Source organism: Rhincodon typus, chromosome 26 (genome assembly GCF_021869965.1).
Source record: "Rhincodon typus isolate 14 chromosome 26, sRhiTyp1.1, whole genome shotgun sequence".
Classification (NCBI taxonomy): Eukaryota; Metazoa; Chordata; class Chondrichthyes; order Orectolobiformes; family Rhincodontidae; genus Rhincodon; species Rhincodon typus.
In genome coordinates this window covers 43,163,406-43,183,747 of record NC_063357.1, presented here as the reverse complement: position 1 = coordinate 43,183,747, position 20,342 = coordinate 43,163,406, and the positions used below count along the sequence as shown (strand labels likewise).

At 41.2% G+C, this 20,342-nt stretch overlaps 1 protein-coding gene across 3 annotated transcripts in view; it reads right to left on the bottom strand.

The window, feature by feature from the left end:
• The window catches only part of rabep1 (rabaptin, RAB GTPase binding effector protein 1), a 71,013-nt gene that overhangs the window by 42,398 nt on the left and 8,273 nt on the right, over positions 1-20,342 (bottom strand). For all 3 annotated transcript variants that reach the window (XM_048612527.1, XM_048612528.1, XM_048612529.1), the window contains exons 4-8: positions 15,913-16,048; positions 12,420-12,598; positions 12,166-12,303; positions 10,029-10,487; positions 6,028-6,132 (exon numbers count right to left, since the gene is read on the bottom strand). In XM_048612527.1, coding sequence (XP_048468484.1) covers positions 6,028-6,132; positions 10,029-10,487; positions 12,166-12,303; positions 12,420-12,598; positions 15,913-16,048 — 1,017 coding nt within the window. The remainder of the gene's footprint in view (positions 1-6,027; positions 6,133-10,028; positions 10,488-12,165; positions 12,304-12,419; positions 12,599-15,912; positions 16,049-20,342) is intronic.

Sequence of the window (20,342 nt, the reverse complement as noted above, 5' to 3'; positions counted from 1 at the left end):
CTTCACCAACTAATTTAGGTGTTGCCAATGAAACTGCATATATACAATTCTTTCATTACACTCCCCACTTGCCTGGATGGGTACAGCTTCAACAGCACAAACTTGACACCATCAGGAAAAACATCTCGTTTCATTGGCATCCTATCCATCTCCATTGATAAATAGCGGCAACAGTGTATAGGTCGACAACTACAACTCAAAAAAACCATATTTCAACAGCATCTCCAAAACCTGTGACCTCTACCATCTAGAAGGTCAATGTTAACAACTATATGGGAATACGTCTACCTGCCAGTTCCCCTCCAAGTGACCCATCAGCCTGGCTTGGAACTATATTGTCATTCCTTCATTGTTGCTCTGTCAAAATCCTGGAATTCTCTCCCCAGCAGCACTGAGAGTCTCCCTACACCCCAAGGACTTCAGCAGTTCATGAAGACTCACCACCATCTTCTCCAAGATAATTAGGGATGGGTGATGATGCTGGTCCAGTCAGCAATGCCCAGATTCCATGAACAAATTCAAAAGAAATCCAAGTAAATTTATTAACATAGTGACAAGGTCAGGGCCTAGAAGAGGTCCTTGGGGATCACCAAGTGCTACATCAATATCCAGGATTGTTGCCTCCAGCTGGGCTTAGCTGTTCTGAAGAAAAATCAGATCAAATTCGTAATGCTATCTCTTTTTCTCTCTCTGCAGATGCTGCCTGACTTGATGAATTTCTCCAGCCTTTTATGTTTTTGTCTCAGATTTCCAGCATCTGCAGCATTTTGCTTTTATTATTCTTAGTGCCAGTGTTTGGCTTTTCTACACGTGACAGGCATGGTTTTGTTAGAAAAATCAAAGGAATTACAGAAAATGGCCAACTCAATAACTGAAGCGCCAATCACACAATCTAATTTCAGACCCAGATCATGCTACAGGAAATTCCTTTGAGGAAACACTTTACATGTAGCTTTTAGGAGTACAATTAGGTATTTTAAACTAAACTATTCCCTTCTCATGTGTTTTGGAAGCAACATACACCATTCGTGAAGTACATTTCCAGACTGGAAGAAAAACTTTACTTCAACCAATTGGTCACTTTCTCCTACTTGTTTGTTTGGAATTTTTGGGGGGGTTGGGGGTAATTTAAGATCTAATCACTCAGCTTTTTGTTAGCCATTGGTTCAATAGATAGTGTGATAACTGATAGGTCAGATGCCTTTGGCACGTGAATTTAATTACGTTGTACATTAAGCAGTTATCGCACAGTTTGCACCTAAAAATATACTGCTGTACTATCACCCATAGAACACCCTTTGCTAGGTACCTTTAAGGCTGCAGGTATTGCCACTCTCAGGAGGCACATCCTAAGCCCATGAAATACACAACTGTCTGGATTTTGCTGTCAGCAGTAGAGTGATAACTCACACCCCTGACCTCAAACAAAGCTGCCCACAAAGACAGAGTGGTCTCTGTGGCAGAAATTTCCCCGTTATCCAGAAGTTAAATCTGTTAAAGTTAAATACTCCATCTATATTTATAATGAATTATCTGTGTAAAGAAACAACGAAGACAGGAGGAGAAACTTTGACGCACTGAATGGTTACGATCTGGAATGTACTGAGTGTGCAGAGGCAGCAGGTTCAATCAAAGCATTCAACAGGGAATTGGATTATTATCTGAAAAGGAAGAACGTGCAGCGACTGACTGGGAAATGGCCTTGATGTACTGCTGACTCTAAGCCAGCAATGACTCAACAGAGCAAATACCTTCCTTCTGTGCTGCAACAACCCTGAGACCCTATACCCTTGTACAGTGCCACTTAAAGTGACTGAACAATGACACGCTTGCATGTGCAACTTCCACTGTAAATTTAGATAAAAGAAGTTGCAATGTAAAGAATTACATTAAAGGCACAGAGTTTAGATTTTTAATAGCTCAAATTGTTGAACTCATTACAGCACCTATCATTATCAGTGTGGAAGAAGAACCAGCACTTTGTAGCATGGAATAAATACGCTACATGTTGCAAATCACCAAGGCTAGTTATTAGCACAGTTCTTCTATTAGCTCCCCAAAAACAGATGCTCATCACTAACCTGCCTACAAGGATATTGCTACATTTGCACTGTAAATATGAATGAATCGCATTACAGCTATTTCACACATTGCTCCTGCAGGGCTAGTATGGGCACAATGGACAAGTGGCTGCCTCTGTACTGTCATTGCAGCCTGTAATGACACAATTAATAATGTGAACATGAAATTCAGCTTTTGATGCCCCAAAAGAGAACTAAAACTGTGGATTTTCACTCCAGCATGCAATAAACTATTCCTGGAGGCCACCATTCCATTTCCTAACCACTGAACCCTTCTCTCTCCCTGTTAATTGCCTGGTGTCAGAGTTAACTGAGATGAGATAATGACCACAAACTTGAACTAGGACAGTATATTTCCATCTCTGTAAACATGATCCAACTCAAACCATCTGCTGAAGCCCCTGTCATACTTGTGTTACTTCCAGACTTCCCTTTTTTTAATTCATTCTGGAGACGTGGGCATTGCTGGCTGGTCCAGCATTTATTGTCCGTCCCTAATTACCCTTGAGAAGGTGATGGTGAGCTGCCTTCTCGAATCACTGCCATCGATGTGCTGTAGGTTGACCCAGAATTCCATTAGCAAGGGGATTCTACTCTAAAGCACTCCTATTTAATTTCGACACTCTACCCTCCATTAACTGCCAAAATACTACCTGTGTCCTATCGTGCAGCAAATCAAAGTTATTCATCACCTCTGGGCTGAATGACCTACACTGGTTCCTGATTAAGCAACCCCTCAACTTTAAACTTCTCATTTTTGTGCCCGAATAAATTCACAGCCTCACCATTCCCTATCTCCAAGCTGTGACTTCCCTGCAACCCTCTGAGGTATCTGTACTCCTCCAACTCCAACTCTTTGGCATTTCTGATGTTAATCACCATGAGCAGCCATGCCTTCAGCAATCAGACCCCTCGCATTTCCTCCATTAGCCTCTAGTTCTGCTTTAAGACAGGTTGTAAAACTTACCTCTGAGCAAAGGTTTAGTCATCTACACTCATTTAGCTTACGCAGCTTGATGCCATAGTTTATTTGAAAATGCTCTGTGAAACTTAAGATGTTTTATTACATTGAATGTGTTGCTGTGAAATGTAAGCCATTAATGATGCAGTGAGGCAATTTCAAATTTAATTTTTTTGCTTCTCCTTTCTCTCAATCAGATCTTTCACCTGTCAATTTCTCTTACTGTATGTAATTTAACTGTAACTAACCCCATTTTTTTCGCCGTCATTCCCAAAGTTTCCTTCAATGTTCATGAAGTCTCAAGTGCCACATGGACCTCATTGCACTATTATCAGCTTATGTTTCTGATGATTGATAGAACAATAATGTAATCTGAAGAAAACCGAAAGAACTGTGGATGCTGTAAATCAGGAACAAAAACAGAAGTTGCTGGAAAAGCTCAGCAGGTCTGGCAACATCTGTGAAGAAAAAAAATCAGAGTTAACGGGTTCTGAGTAAGGGTCACCAGACCCGAAACATTAACGTTGGATTTTTTCTTCACAGATGCTGCCAAACCTGCTGAGCTTTTCCAGCAACTTCTGTTTTTGTTTCTGTCAATGTAATCTGAAGAGTGTGTGATTAAAAAAATCGAATCCATGGCTCTAACTGTAAGATGACCCACTCCAGCAACTTCTGGGCCATCTGACAATTCATACTGATATTCTCCAAACTAACTAATGAAAAGCAAGAGTTATCACAGATGTTAAACTTGCTTTCTTCCTTTAAAGGGGATAAAAAAAAGCAGGGGATAAAAAAAGAGCAAGTGGCATGATTAAAACTTTCCATTGATGCAATTCTTGTTGTATCAGCTAATTAACCTTGATTGTTCTATTGTAGCACCTCCAAATTGTAGGGAGGAATCAATAAATTGTTGCACATATACACCACTCGCTTTGTTATCTCAAACATGTGATATTATTTTACAGCAGTTGTCATTAAATATGTATCATTTATTTTTAATGGCAGCATGAGTGGAGAATCAGCGAATGGCAGCCACTACTCAGTTAAGACAAAAATTTGCTTATGAACCTTTTTTGTACAATTGAGTGTTTTTTCCCCTGCTTTGTTTTCACTAAATAAAAAAGTGCTTTGTTATGTTTCAAGGTCAGTGTGTCATTATATCTTCAAGTGACATGACCATGATATCAACACTGTGTCATAGCATGTGACCTGACAGGATAAAGGTATCATATCCATGTTACCTCAGATCATTTGAAGCATGACACTATACTAGGAGGTTGCTCTTCTGTTGTAAACTAATATCTTACTATGAGCCCAGACACTTCTGAGCCTAAGGAATGTAGCTACTTGTACTCAATAGTCAGTTGTAATAAATGTCAATTGGATTCTTCAATACTACATTATTCACACAGTTTGTGTTGTGGGAGTTAATATAAACCTTGCCACATTAGGTAAAATTCCCAGTTGAAAGCAAACTCTCACAAAAACATTTATGCTTGTGTCAAAGGAATTATTGTTAATTAGTACCAGATAAACTTGTTTTTACCAACTCAAGCACTGGCAATTTTCACCTTCTTAACTAAGTGGTGCGGCTGAGGCCATTACACTCTTAACTGTTTCGCTCATTTGCACATGGGACATTTCCTTATTGACAATTTGCATTATAGCAAAATATGTCTGTGCTTCTTCACAAGAACATTATCAAACAACATTTGACATTAAACCAAATGAGGAGCTAAGCAGGACAAGGCCAAAGATTTTAGTAGTATCTTACAGGAGGAGAAGCCAAGAGGTTTACAGAGGGAATTCTAGAGCTTAGGGCATAGGCAGTGGGTGAAGGAAGTGAAAGTGCACAAGGAGCTGAAATTAGAGCAATTCAGAGTCCTCAGAGTTACAGGGATTGGATGGGGTTCCAGACATAGGGAGGAGCAATATCGTGGACTTACTTGATAATCAGTATGAGAATTTTAAAATGAAGGTGTTGCGGGAGAGCTAATGTAGGTCAGTAACCAGAGGGATTATGGGTGATGGGACATGGTATGTGTTTGGACAAGTTTAGGTATATGGAGAGGGAGATAAGACGGTGGTCAGGAGAATAATGGATTTGCTCAGAGTGAAAGTAACCAAAGCAATGATGAAGGTTTGTTCTTAATATAGTGACTTAATATAAATCAGATCTCCAAAATTATGTTGGGGTGGCATGGCACACATGTCAAAAGGCTGATTCCTAATCATGACGTTTGGTAAAGAGAGGTTTGAGCATTTCCACGTAAACAGTGTGGTAAAAAAATCCAATTCAATGTTTGGGCATTACAGTTTCAGTGGAAGAGAGTGGAAATGTAACTGGGATGAAACTCAAGACTTTTTATTTTGGTGTCAACTATGTTGACCTTTCTAAAATTTGTTCATGGAACCCAGCTTCATTGCCCATCCCCAACTGCCCTTGAGAGTTGGTGAGTTGCCTTCATGAACTGCCGGAGTCCTTCAGTTGTAGCAACATTCCACAATGCTTTTAGGGAAGGAATTTCAGGATTTTGACCCAATGCTACTGGAGGAACAGCAATATTAGTTCCAAGTCAGGATGATACTTGCTTATTATTGGATAAATAGCAAGGCATGTGATCGGATAGAACATAATTGCATAGACTTTCTCCAGTAAAAATTTTATTTCTCTTGGATTACTTAAGGTTAAAGGTTTTATGCCATATGATTTGCAAAAGATAAAAGCAACAAATTAGAAAGGAAACAATAATGGTTTCAAAGATTTATCTCAGGAGGACAAAGAAAATTAATCACCACTTCCTTCTAAACTGCAGGTGAAACACTGCTCCTTGTGCCTGGAACAAAGATTCTAATGATTCAGTCAGGAATCAGAACCAAACAATGTCAGTTATACAGTAACTGGACATAATAAATGTTACAATAACACAGCATGAGAGTAGTTCATTTTGCAGAGAATTAATCCCTCACAACAGTCCATCTCACCTGGTCCCGGGTCTCAGCCTCCTGTACTTGGATTCCTTGGAGCTGTTTCTCATAATTTGAACACATATCACAGCGGCGGCCCAACTTGTTTCCAGCATTCTGTACCTGCAAGGAAATAGTACAGTGAAAAGTGGGCAGATGGCAATCAGTACAAACAGCATAAATACAGGCAGAACTGAATCACTCCAGCAAGTGCAAAAATCCTCAGTCCCATTCAGAAAGGTGGATTCACCTTGGAGGAGGAAGTATTTTTAATCCCTTTTTCCATGTGTCCTTATATTATCATTTTCCATATCTCAGGAAACAGATCAACAAGGTGCTAGTCTTTCTATCAAAGCGCTAGGGTCTGCTAATAAGATATCTCCAAAAATGGCACAAGGTAATAATTCTTTGTTGTTCTTATCAATTCCCTCTGCCTTGGGCAGCACTTGGCTACCATCTCTCCAAAGCAGCACGACAGAGATCAATAACTCACTGCATGATTTTGCTGACACTAATCCTGCTTCCTTACCTTGGAGAAGCTCCACCTCTCTGCATTATTAATTGAGAGTTCAGAAAACTCATGCAACACAATTCTTAACCCTTCGAACAGCTTATTTAATTTATACAAAAATGAAATCAAGAGTTATCTTTTAATAGAACCAACACTGACCTCAAGTCAGTTAACTGAGTAGGAATACAAAACAGCAGTTTATTTAAAAAAATTGTCTCCCATCCCGAAAATTTATTTTTGGGAATTAAATGAGGGATAAGAAATAGGTGTGGGGAAGGGTAAGATAAAGCCAAGGTGATTAAACCAATCATCAAGTTGAATCTGCAAACATTTACAATTGCATCTTGTGTAATGATGCAATGGGGAGGCAATGGCCTAGTGATATTAGAGTCATAGAGATATACAGCATGGAAATAGATCCTTCGGTCCAACTCATCCATTCCGACCAGGTATCCTAAATTAATCTGGTCCCAAATGCCAGCATTTGGCCCATATCTCTCTAAACCCTTCCTATTCATAAACTCATCCAGATGCCTTTTAAATGTTGTAATTGTACCAGCCTCCACCACTTCCTCTGACAGCTCATTCCATTCAAGCACCCCCTTCTGCATGAAGAAGTTGCCCCCAGGTCCCTTTTAAATCTTTCCCCTCTCACCTTAAACCTATGTCTTCTAGTTTTGGACTCCCCACCCCACGGAAAAGACCTGTCTACTCATCCTATCCATGCCTCTCACGATTTTATAAACCTTTGTATAAGGTCACCCTTCAACCTCCGATGCTCCAGGAAAAATAGCCCCAGCCTATTCAGTCTCTCCCTGTAGCTCAAACCCTCCAGCCCTGGCAACATCCTTGCAAATCCTTTCAAATTTCACAACATCCTTCCTGTAGCAGGGAGACCAGAACTGCACCCAAAAGTGGACTAACCAATGTCCTGTACAGCCACAACATGACCTCCCAACTCCTATACTTGATGCACTGACCAAATGCCTTCTTCACCATCTTCTCTACCTGGGACTCCACTTTCAAGGAACTATGAACCTGCACTCTATCGCTGGACGTATTGATTCAAAGACCTAGGTAATGTAGCGGAGAACCAGGTTCAAATCCCATGGCAGACAATGGAACTTTAATTCAATAAAGAATCCAAAATTGAGAGTCTAGTGATGACCATGAAACCATTGTCAATTGTTGGAAAAAAAAACCATCTGGTTCACTAATGTGCTTTAGGGAAGCAAATCTGTCATCCTTACCTGGTGCGGCCTACATATGACTCCAGACCCACAGCAGTTGGTTGACTCGGGATGGGCGATAACTATCGGTCTAGCCAGAGACGCCCACATCCCGTGAGTGAATTAAAAAAAAAAAAGATCAGACTTACATCCCAAGCAGCAGAATTAGGCACTTTTCAGGAACACTGATTTTGAAGATGCCATGGACAGAAACAGTGTTAGAAATTGTAACTCAAATACAACACAAGCTGTTTTACTGGAAATTTCAATCATTGTACATAATCACTCGTCATTGGTTGCTGTTTATGTATCAGCTTCATATTGTATGCATAATATATTGCAATCTACATTCAACTTAATTAGTTGCATTAATTCTTGGCACAGTTAGGTCCATTTTCATTTAATCTTCATTTTTTTTTAATATATGACAGAATTCCTTATGATAATACTTGTTATAATTAATAACACCTTCACCATGCTTTCAACAGAAAAACAAAATTCTTATGAACAAAACAACTTCTAAAAAATTGCTAAAAGCAATCGTTATTCTACCTTTATGACCAAATAAACAACATGTGGAACAATGCATAGATACACAAAAATTACTAAGTACATTTCTTTTAACGCAGATGGTAGCTACAGTATTCAAAAATTAGTGGCATCAAAAAAATTCCATCACAACTTTGAAATATTGATGTGAATTAGCTCTTAAAGTCAGAGTCATAGAGATGTACAGCGCAGAAAAAAGACCCTTTGGTCCAACTTGTCCATGCCAACCAGAGATCCTATATAAATCAAGTCCATTTGCCAGCATTTGGCCCATATCCCTCAAAACCCTTCCTGTTCATATGTCTCTTAAAAGCTGTAATCATAACAGCCTCCACCACTTCCTCTGACAGCTCATTCCACACACGCACCACCTACTGCATGAAAAAGTTGATCCTTAGGTCACTTTTATATCTTTCCCCTCTCACCTTAAACCTATGCCCTTAGTTTTACACTCCCCCACCCCAGGGAAAAGACCTTGCTTACTTACCCTATCCATGCTCCTCATGATTTTATAAACCTCTATAAGGTCAGCCCTCAACCTCTGATATTCCAGGGGAAATAGCTCCAGCCTTTTCAGCCGACAACTTAAACCCTCCAACACTGGAAACATTCTCATAAATCTGTTCTGAACCCTTTCAAGTTACACAACAGCCTTCCTGTAGCAGGAAGACCAGAATTGCATGCAATACTCCAAAAGTGGTGGAACCAATGTGCTGTAAAGCTGCAACATGACCTCCCAACTTCTATACTCAATGCACTGACCAATAACGGCAAGCATACCAAACATCATCTTCACTATCCTATCTACCTGCAACTCCACTTCCAAGGAATTATGAACCTGCACTCAAAGGTCTCTTTGTTCAGCAACACTTCCCAGGACCTCACCATTAAGTCAGAATCCCACAATTGTCTCAAAGTCAATAATTTGCCTTTTACAAAAAAAAATTAACTGTTAAGAGGAAATCTGCCTTTTGGTATCTCAAAAGAAACTAGTAAAGCTGGGAAGGAGGTGGGGAAATTGAGGAGTTCTATGGACTTCAGCTTCCTGTTAAGTGACTACCTTCAACTGTGGTGCCAAAGAGGAGATCATTGCTTACATGTTTTGGGACAAGTTGTTTCCATTATGCAAGATAAACACTGCATTATGAATTACATGGCATGGGCCTGCTGCTTTTCTGTACACATTTAATTTTCAAATATATTTGCGAATAATCAGGAGACATAGTAGTCAAAGTCCAGTGTAAAATGGGTACTGCCTAATTTTGGGGCTATTCCATCCTAGACGCACATTTGGCTACTTGGATCAATTTGCAGGGAGCCTGGATCAATGAAATTAAGGTGTTGGGAGAAAGGTAAAATAGCAAGAGCCAATGCAACAATTACCACTTAGAAGAATTCATACATTAAGGCTTTGTTCTGAACTTTGCAACCTTTTTAATAATACATAAGTTCAAGGAACACAAATAAGTTTAGCTGAGAGCATTTAAAAGACTTTTAGAACATAAGAACTAGGAGCAGGAGTAGGCCATCTGGCCCCTCCAGCCTACCCCACCATTTAATAAGATCATGGCTGATCTTTTTGAGATTCAGCTCCACTTACCCGCCCACTCAGCATAACCCTTAATTCCTTTACTGTTCATTTTAAACTGCAACAGGATGTAAAATGAACATGAGGCCGTGTGAATGTTTGACAGGTGTAGAAGTTAAAGTTTGGTGTTGAAAGTACTCACCTCCTGTTGCAGCAAATTCCATTCTTTTTCACTGACCATTCTGTACCCACTAGGAGCAGTATCCACTACCTGCGTAAGACTCGACAAAAGAGAAGCAGTTTCTTCTTGCTCAGGTGTGAGTGCTTTGATTGCTTTTTCTTGATCTTTTGTCAGTATGAAGGAACCAGACATCTGGAAAGAGCCAACTGAGACTGTATCAAAGTTCTCAGAAACAGAGTCTGCTCCAACCAATGGCCCAAAGTCTGATTCATCCAGATTTCCTGCTGATTTTGCCTTGTGTCCATAGCCCAAGTTCTTTGATTGCAAGGAGCTCGAAGTACCTAGACTGTCAGTGGACTGCACCCTTCTTAAGCTCTCTCGGAACGGCTCCCCCTCTTGTTTAGTAGCAGAGCCTGCCATTGATACTGACAAATCAGAATCCAAGGAGTGCACGGAACCATGTATACTATTTCCACAAATCTGGAAAAGAAAGCATAAAATTCATTTGAAACTCCAAATGGTAAACTATATTGTTTCCAACAGACACAAACAGCATTTCTTTAGCATCTTATTTTTGCTCTTACAATATCTGCAGTCACTCAGGAGTTAGTAAATCCACCATACCTAACATTCAAGATGCCAACTGCAGCTCAATAATAGCTCTCACTTGGGAGGCAAAAGATTTGAGAGTTGGGCACACAATTCAGATTGATATTGCAGTGCAATATTCAGGGAGTGCTGCACTCTCAGAGCCTCAACTGGCCTCAATTAGAGTATCATGTCCAAATCCACACACCACACTTTAGGAAACCAAAAAATCATAGAATCCCTACAGTGTGGAAACAGGCCATTCGGCCCAACAAGTCCACACTGACTCTCCGAAAAGCATCCCACCCAGGTACACCACGCACCCCCCCGCCCCTCAACTACAACCCTGCACCTCCCATGGTTAATCCAACCAACCCACACATCCTTGGACACCATGGACAATTTAGAATGGCCAATCCACTTAACCTGCACATCTGTGGAAGGAAACCGGAGCAACTGGAGAAAACTCACGCAGACACGGGGAGAATATGCAAACTCCACACAGATAGTCACCCGAGGATGGAATTGAACTCGGGTTCCTGGCACTATGAGGCAGCAGTGCTAACCACTGAGCCACCATGCTGCCACCAAAAGGGTGTAAAAAAGGTTTTAATGGTTACAGGACTTAAGCTGCATGGACAGACTGGAGAAACTGGGGTTGTTCTACTTAGAGCAGAGAAGATGGAGGAACACTGATAGAGGTATTCAAAATTATGAGAACTTTAGTTGGAATAGATATAAAGGGACTATTCCCACTGGCAGAAGAGTCAAGATCCAAAGAACACAGATTTAGTGATTGGCCAAAGGACCAAAAATAACATGAGGAAAAGCTTATTTATGCGAGTTAATATCTGGAATGCATTTCCTGGGATCATGAAGGGGGCAGCTTTAATCAAGGCTTTCAAAATGGAATTAAGTAAGGTATAATAAAACAATCTGCAGGGCTGGGAGAATGGAGAGGACCTAATTGTGTCTGTCTCTATCTGGGCTCCATCTCCATTTATCATTTACTGTTTCTGCCTCCCCCTACATCTTCCCTAGCATATATACCAACTTTTCCTAATCACTATCAGTTCTGAAGAGGAGTCCCTGGACTCGAAATATTAACTCTGCTTTCTTTTCACAGATGCTGGCAGACCTGCTGAGATTTTCCAACAATATATGATTTTTTTCAATGATTCTATGAGCTGCAAACAAAACTATTAGGCCATAGGAGTTATTATAGTCAGAGCTGAATTTTACCCTCAGCAAATATCTACAAAAGACTTCTCAGCAGACAGTGATCAAGAATTTTGCACAATGACCAGGAAATCAGATAACTTTTCTGACCTACTTAGAGGGGGCAAAGTCTGATTTTAGCACTCCAGCTAGCCCGAGTTAACTCAAGACATAATAGACTGAACAGCAGCCTCCCTATAAATCCTGTTCTTACCAAATGGTCTACTCCCACACTGAGACATTATAGAAGCTGCCGTTCACCCTCAATAATTGCTATGAGAATATGCAGAATTATCAAGAAATGCACAAAAATGTTTTATAACTATCATTGGTGAACTGTTAGAGAACAAACCTCTTCAACATCTAACACGCTGAGAGATTTGGCAGGAGATTCCACATGTGACTGGGAGCTCATTATGGATCTTTCTTCCTCAGTCTCTGGCTGTTTATTCTCCTTGGCTTTTTTGAGGTTCTGCTGTTCATCTTCCACCTGAAACAGGAATATTTACTTCAGAACATGAGATGCTTTTAGCATTGCAGCCAGTCAGTTTTATTTCTCCTGCTACTCAGGTGAATAGTAAAATACAGATTTGAAGTCTTCCATACTTGCTCCTTCTTTTTCAGCTCTTCAACCTGTCGAAGTTGCTCGGAAGTGAGAACGTTCTCCATGCGCTGCATATCCCTCATCAGAAGACGCTGGGATTCGAGGAATTGGTCATTGGCGCGCTGCCATGTATGTTTCAGCTGGTTGTGCTGCTGTCTTTCTTGCTCCAAAAGATGACAGACTGAAGGAAACATTTAAAGAGAAGCTCAGTGGACTACTACCTTCCAATAACTTTCAGAACCATGCCAAAATGTCACCTAATTGAATTAGGCCAAATTTTAACAATGACAACTTTCAGCATTTATAGAGTGCCTTTAATATGGCAGAATATTTTAAACTACTGCACAGGAGTATTCTCAAACAAATTTTGATCTCAAGTCCTTTAAGGTGAGAAAAGGCAGATGACCAAATGCTTGGTCAGAACAGGCAAATTTTAAAAGGAACGTCTCAAAGAAGGAAAGAGAAGTTAAGTTCAAGGAAGTTGCTCCACAACTTAGAGCCTAGGTAGCTGATAGCAGGTCCCTGGCTTTGGAGAGGTGTTCAAAATTGGTCATGTTCAAGTTTTCAGAATTGGAAGAGCACTAAGATCGCAGAGAGTCGTGCACTTGGAAGCAGTTTACATAGATTGAGGGGGGCAAGGCTACAGAGGGATTCAAAATTAAGTTGTGAATTTTAAAAGAGGAATTGGCAGATGGGAAATCTCTATGTCAGGAAGCACAGGGTACGACGAGCGAGCAAAATTGCAAATTAGGTCATAGACACCAGTTATAAATGATCCCAAATTTAAAAAGTGTGAGAAATTGAACGCCAGCCAGAGAGGAATGTTCTTCTCTAAGCTGGAGAGTTGCACAGCAATTTGCAAGTTACAGCGCAGGACACACACAAGTTAGACCCTTTTCGTTATCATGCACATTAACACCATGTAACAAAATTTAAAAGAGACCAGGCATTCAAACAATTCTCCTACAAGATATCAAAAAATTATAGAGCATGCTGAGTTATTGAATTACTTTACAGGCATGATAGCTGTAGAGTCAGAGCAAACTGAAATGCAAAAGGACAGTTTTTGTGAGATGAGTAGATATGCAGCCAGCCGCTCAGTTTAGGTTTAAATAGATACCAAGATAATCTTGTTCAGTCACAGTTATTTATTGGAGGAAGAGTTGGAGTTGATAACTAGGAAACAGATACTGCAGTGGGGACTAAAACTGTGACTTTGATCTCCCCAATATTTAGTTACAGGAAATCCTTGTTCATCTAGTACTTAATGTTGGACAAGTAGTGAGACAAATTAGAAGCAATGCAGGGTTAGAGTGAATAGGTGATGGTAAGGTAAAGTTAGATATGATCACCATTCATGTTGAACACGACATTATATTTTTGGATAATTTCACCATGACCGTATATAGATGAGAAGTAGGACAGGACCAAAGGTTGATCATTGAGGATCTATGTAAATATATCTAAAGTTTTAGGGTAGAAGTTCGGCACAACATCGTGGGCCAAACGGCCTGTACTGTGCTGTACGGTTCTATGTTCTATGTTAACATGCAGGTGCAGCAAGTGATTAAGGTGGCAAATGATATGGTGGACTTTATTTGATTATAAGAGTGAAAATATCTTACTGCCATTATATACAGTTTGGTGAGACCACACTTGGAGTACTGTGTGCAGTTTTGGTCTTCTTACCTAAAAAAAAATATACTCGCCAAAGGAGGAGAAGTGCAACAAAAGGTTCACCAAACTAATTGCTGCCACAGAAGAAGTCTCCTATGAAGGAAGATTAAATAGACTGGGCCTATATTCTCTGGAGTTTAGAAGATTGAGAACTGTTTTCTTACAACATTCAAAATTCTTAAAGGGATTGACAGGGCAGATGCAGGAAGTATGGGGGGGGGAACGCAAACTGAAGGTGAGGGGAGCACAGTATCAGAGAAAAGGGCAGGCCATTTCAGAATGAGGTAAGGAAGAAGTTCTTCACTCATAGGCTGGTGAATTGCTGGAATTCTCTGCCTCAGTTGCCTCTGGAGGTTTTGTGATTAAGACTGGTATTGATAGATCTTTACACATTAAGGGCAGGGACTGTGCAGGAAAATGGTGTTGAAATAGAAGATCAGCCATTATCTCATGAATGGCAGAGCAGGCTTAAAAGGACTGAATAGCCTATTCCTGCTCCTATTTCTTACATTTTTAGTCATGATACTGTGGCTATAAACTTATAAGAAAGAATAGATGAGAGAAGGCCAACCCACCCAAACAACAGATAAGATATCTAGGAGGTGAATGGTATGGTCAACAGTATTAATGGCTGCAGAGAGGTAGAGAAGGTAAAGGGTGGCAAGTTCACCATGGTCATAGTCACATGGGATGTTCTTTGAGAAACCCTCTTCCAAAATTTAAAGTTTCTGGGTTCAATGTCAGTTATTAATATCATTTCTTTTTCTTTAACTTCCATCTCAAGTTAACTAATCCAATAGTTAATGTGTTGAAGCACTAAACTTAAGATTTAACTTAGAATAGATAACAGTGAATAAATTTCTACTGGGAATAGAGAAAGTTCTTTACACAAAGGCAAGTGGCAGAGATCAGCTATACCTTAAGGGAGTATGATCCGGGAATGAGTATGGCTGTCTTATGAGGGATGATTGGACAGGCTGGGTTTGTTTCTCGCTCAAGCAAGAACTGATTTAATTGAAGTTTGTAAGATCCTGAATGGCCTTCACAAGGTGACTGTGGAAAGGATGTTTTCTCTTGTAGATGAGAATTAAGGGAGAGTTTTAAAACTAGGGGCGTTTTAAAATCAAGAGTGTTTTAAAATTAACTCTTTTAGAATAGAGATGAGATTTCTTTTAAGGGTTGTGTCGCTTTGGAATTCTCTGCCCTGAAGCAATGGAGATGGTGTTTTTGAAAATTTTTTTACTGACAAATAAATTTTTGTTAGGCAAAGGAATCAAAAGTTACCAGGGTTAGATGAGACTGTGGAATCCAGAACACATACAAATCAGCCATGATCTTATTAAATAGTGGAGTAGGTTTGAAGGGTTGAATGTCCTACTTCTGGGTCCTAACTAATATGCCCATATGACTTGGGTTTGTGCTGGCAATGTCAACTGGTGTGCTTCTCATAACTGGCAGTTGGAGAAAGCACTAAACCGAGGCCTAATGCCTTACTCTCTTCTATCGTAACAGAAGAGTTATTTCGGGGCAGTTTTATTATTAAGAACTACAGAAGGGGATTGACAAAGGTTTAGAAATGGGTTAGTCCACAACCAAATATTGGGATTTCGTTGAATAGAGGGGGAGTTATTGGGGAGAGAAGCATTATTCAAATAAAAACAAACTCCAAAATAAAATTACAGCTATGGGAAAGTGTTCTTTTGAATTCAGGAATTGTTTTTTCGAGTTTGATCCTTAGCTTCGTTCAAATATCAGGGATGCATTTTCAGTTTAACAATTCATAGCTTCTTAAAGTATTAGTTCTCTTCTTTTAATTACCTTCATGCAGTTCTTTACGCAGTTTCTCAGCATCTTCCTGCAGCACACTTTTCTGAGTGTTGAGGACAGCAACATACATTTCCAGATCTGTCCTGCAGGATTTCTCAGTTTCTAGATAATGATTCAGCTCCTTAACCTGCTAAGCACATGGACATCTCAGTCTCTTTGTACAACAGTGAAAACATTTATTTGGGCATTACCTTGTTGTTTTGAATTACTTTAATTCTTTTCAGTTTACCTGGCAAAACAAACCTCCTTGACCCCACACTACTACAAATGTCTAGCCTGTATCACTGTATACTTACCACCTACTTAAAACACACCTGTATATTTGGGCAAGAGTTTAAGTAAGGAACATTTTAGTTAAGTTTAAAGCTACCTTTTCAAGAGGTGTTTTTAGTTTATGTAATCTAATGAATATTGTGAATACATTTACAAAAAAATTTTGAGGGGATGGGGAGAAAAATAGATAAATGAAACAGGGGATAAAGAGCAAATAAAAACCGAAAGAATTGCGGATGCTGTAAATCAGGAACAAAAATAAAGTTGCTGGAAAAGCCCAACAGGTCTGGCAGCATCTGTGAAGGAAAAAACAGAGTTAACGTTTCGGGTCCGGTGACCCTTCCTCAGAACTGAATAATGAGCAGTGATGCGAGGGAATAATGAGCAGTGTGTGCAACAAGATCAACATTTCTCATTGAAAAATGCAGCACAAATTAAAGTCACTCAGCCCATTTTACCTGTGCTCACTTTCACAGCTCTTGGCTCCCCCCGCTCATTCTCTAGCTTGGCAAATATGCTGAAGCACCTGTCTCTTTTGAAAATTATTACTGATATGCTTCCATCATCATTTTGGCAGTGAATTCAGATTGTAAGAACTTGCTACATAAAAAATTATTGCTATCTCCCACTGGTTCTTCTGTGTCAACATAAGGGAAGGAAGGAGGAACTCAAGAAAATTGCAATCACCATGGAAATGCAAATTGTTGGAGCTGTGGGCTGACAAGTCTCTGGGTCCTGATGAATTATCTGAGGGTATTAAAAGAAGCATCCAGTAAAATAGCTGATGCATTTCAAAATTCCCTTGATGCAGTGAAGATCCTATTAGATTGAAACACAGCAAATGTTAACACCTTTATTCAAAAAGAGGCAGGCAGAAAGCAGGAAACTATAGGCGAGTTAGCTTAATATCAGTCACAGGAAGGTTGAAGATACTAGTATTAAAGAAGCTACGGCAGGAAACAGATAAGTAGAAGCTAAATCAGATATGGTCAACACGAGATTCTGCAGACAGAATATAGGAAATTTAGGATGTTAGAAACTAGGTCCTTGAGGGTAGTAATATATGAAATACACCTGGTGCCATGTGCTGGGTGAGAGTAGAAATGGAGGATACGGCAGATGAATGCATGGCTGAGGAGCTGGTGGAAGGAGCAGGGATTCACATTTTTAGATTATTGGGATCCCTTTTAGCATAAAAGTGACTTGTATAAACAGGCCGGGTTACACCTGCACTGGAACAGACCAATATCCTTGCTAGTGTTACTCGGGAGGCTTTAAACTATTAAAGAGGGGTGGGCTGGAGTGGGACCCAAAGAGATAAGTCTGAGGCTGGTACAGTAGAGAAGAGGAGCAAACTAAATAGTCAAGGCAGAGAACAAGGTAAGACTGTTAAATTAAACCGGATTTATTTCAATGCAAGAGGCCTGGCAGATAAGGCAGATGAACTCTGGGTATGGTTGGGAACATGGGACTGGGGTATCATATCAGTTACAGAAACGTGGCTCAGGGAGGGGCAGAGCTGGCAGCTTAATGTTCCAGAGTATGGATGCTGTAGGAAGGATAGAATAAAGGGGCAAGAGAAGAGGGGGAGTGGTGTTTTTGGTTAAGGATAACATTATGGCTGTACTTAGGAAGGATATTCCTGGAAGGACGGCTAGTGATGTTATATTTGTGCAACTGAAAAAGAAGAAAGGGAAGATCACCCAGTTGGGATTGTACTATAGGCCGCACAACAATCAGCTGGAAATTGAGAAGCAAATGTGTAAGATCTCATATCTGTAAGAATAACAGGGTTGTAATGGTAGGGGGATTTCAACTTTCCAAACATAGACTGGGACTGCTATAGTGTTCAGGGCTTGGATGGTGAAGAATTTGTTAAGTGTGTACAAGAAAAGTTTCTTTTTCAGCATGTGAATGTACCTACTAGAGAAGGAGCAAACCTTGGCCTTCTCTTTGGAAGTAAGATAGGGCAAGAGACTGAGGTGTCAGTGGGGGAGCACTTTGGGGCCTGTGATCATAATTCTATTAGTTTAAAATAGTTATGAAAAGGATGGACCTGGTCATAGGTTAAAATTTAAACTGAAGGAAGGCCAATTTTGACTGTATTTGGCATGAACGTTCAAAAGTTGAATGGAAGAGGCTTTCGCAGGCAAGAGGACAGCTTGGAAGCAGGAGGCCTTCAACAATGAGATAACGAGAGTTCAGAGAGTATGTTCCTACTAGTTTGAAGGGCAAGACTGGTAGGTATAAGGAATGCTGGATGGCTAGAGAAATTGAGGCTCTGGTCAACAAAAAGGAGGCGGCGTATGTCATGTATCGAAAGCTAGAACTGAGCGAATCCCTAGAAGAGTACAAAGGCAGTAGGAGGATACTCAAAAGGAAATCAGGAGGGAAAAGACAGGACATGAGACATCTTTGGCAAATAGAGTTAAAGAGAATCCAAAGGAATTCTACAAATACATTAAGGACAAAAGCGCAACGAGGGAGAGAATACGGCCCATTAAAGATCAACAAGGCCACATATGTGTGGAAGCACAGGAGATGGATGAGATACTAAACAAATATTTAGTATTTACTGTGGAGAAGGATATGGAAGCGAAAGAAGTTGGGGAAATAAACAGTGATGGACATCTTAAAACACCTAAAGGTGGATAAATCCTGAGGACCTGAACAGGTGTATCCCAAAATTTTGTGGGAAGCTGGGGAAGAGATTGTGGGCTGGGAGACAGTAGGGAATACCAACATTGGAAGCTACAGTCAATAAACGTGGAGCTTGAATAGCACAGCAAGTCAGGCAGCATCCGAGGAGCAAGAAAGTCAATGTTTCAGGCCAAAACCCTTTGTCAAGACTGGGGAGGGGGGGGGGGGGTGGGGCTGGTGGGGATAGGCGAGATGGAGATAACTGGATGCATGTGGGCCCAAGCTATGCCTGCCTCTTTGTAGGTTATCTGGAACAATCCCTCTTCCATACCTACACTGGCCCTAAACCCCACCTCTTCCTCCGTGACATTGATGACTGTATCGGCGCCGCCTCGTGCTCCCACAAGGAGCTCGAACAGTTCATCCACTTCACCAATACCTTCCACCCCAACCTTAAGTTCACCTGGACCATCTGTAATACCTCTCTCTCCTTCTTGGACCTCTCTGTCTCCATCTCCGGCAACCACCTAGAAACCGATATCCATTTCAAGCCCACCGACTCCCACAGCTACCTAGAATACACCTCCTCCCACCCACCTTCCTGCAAAAAAGCCATCCCCTATTCCCAACTCCTTCGCCTCCGCCGCATCTGCTCCCAGGATGAGGCATTCCACTCCCATACATCTCAGATGTCCTCATTTTTCAAGGACCGCAACATCCCCCCCTCAGTGGTCGAGAACACCCTCAACCGTGCCTCCCACCTTTCCCGCAACTCATCCCTCACACCCCGTCCCCGCATTAACAACCAAAAAAGAATCCCCCTCGTCCTCACGCACCACCCCACCAACCTCCGGATCCAACACATCATCCTCCGACACTTCCGCCATCTGCAATCCGACCCCACCACCAAAGGCATCTTTCCCTCCCCACCCTTATCTGCTTTCCGGAGGGACCACTCTCTCCCTTGTCCGTTCCACACTCCCCTCCAGCTCCACCACACCCGGCACTTTTCCCTGCAACCGCAGGAAGTGCTACACCTGCCCCCATACCTCCTCCCTCACCCCCATCCCAGGCCCCAAGAAGACTTTCCACATCAAGCAGATGTTCACCTGCACATCTGCCAATGTGGTATACTGCATCCGCTGTACCCGGTGTGGCTTCCTCTACATCGGGGAAACCAAGCGGAGGCTCGGGGACCGCTTTGCAGAACACCTACGCTCGGTTCGCAATAAACAACTGCACCTCCCAGTCGCGAACCATTTCAACTCCCCCTCCCATTCCTCAGACGACATGTCCATCCTGGGCCTCCTGCAGTGCCACAACGATGCCACCCGAAGGTTGCAGGAACAGCAACTCATATTCCGCTTGGGAACCCTGCAGCCCAATGGTATCAATGTGGATTTCACAAGTTTCAAAATCTCCCCTCCCCCTACCGCATCCCAAAACCAGTCCAGCTCGTCCCTGCCTCCCTAACCTGTTCTTCCTCCCACCTATCCCCTCCTCCCACC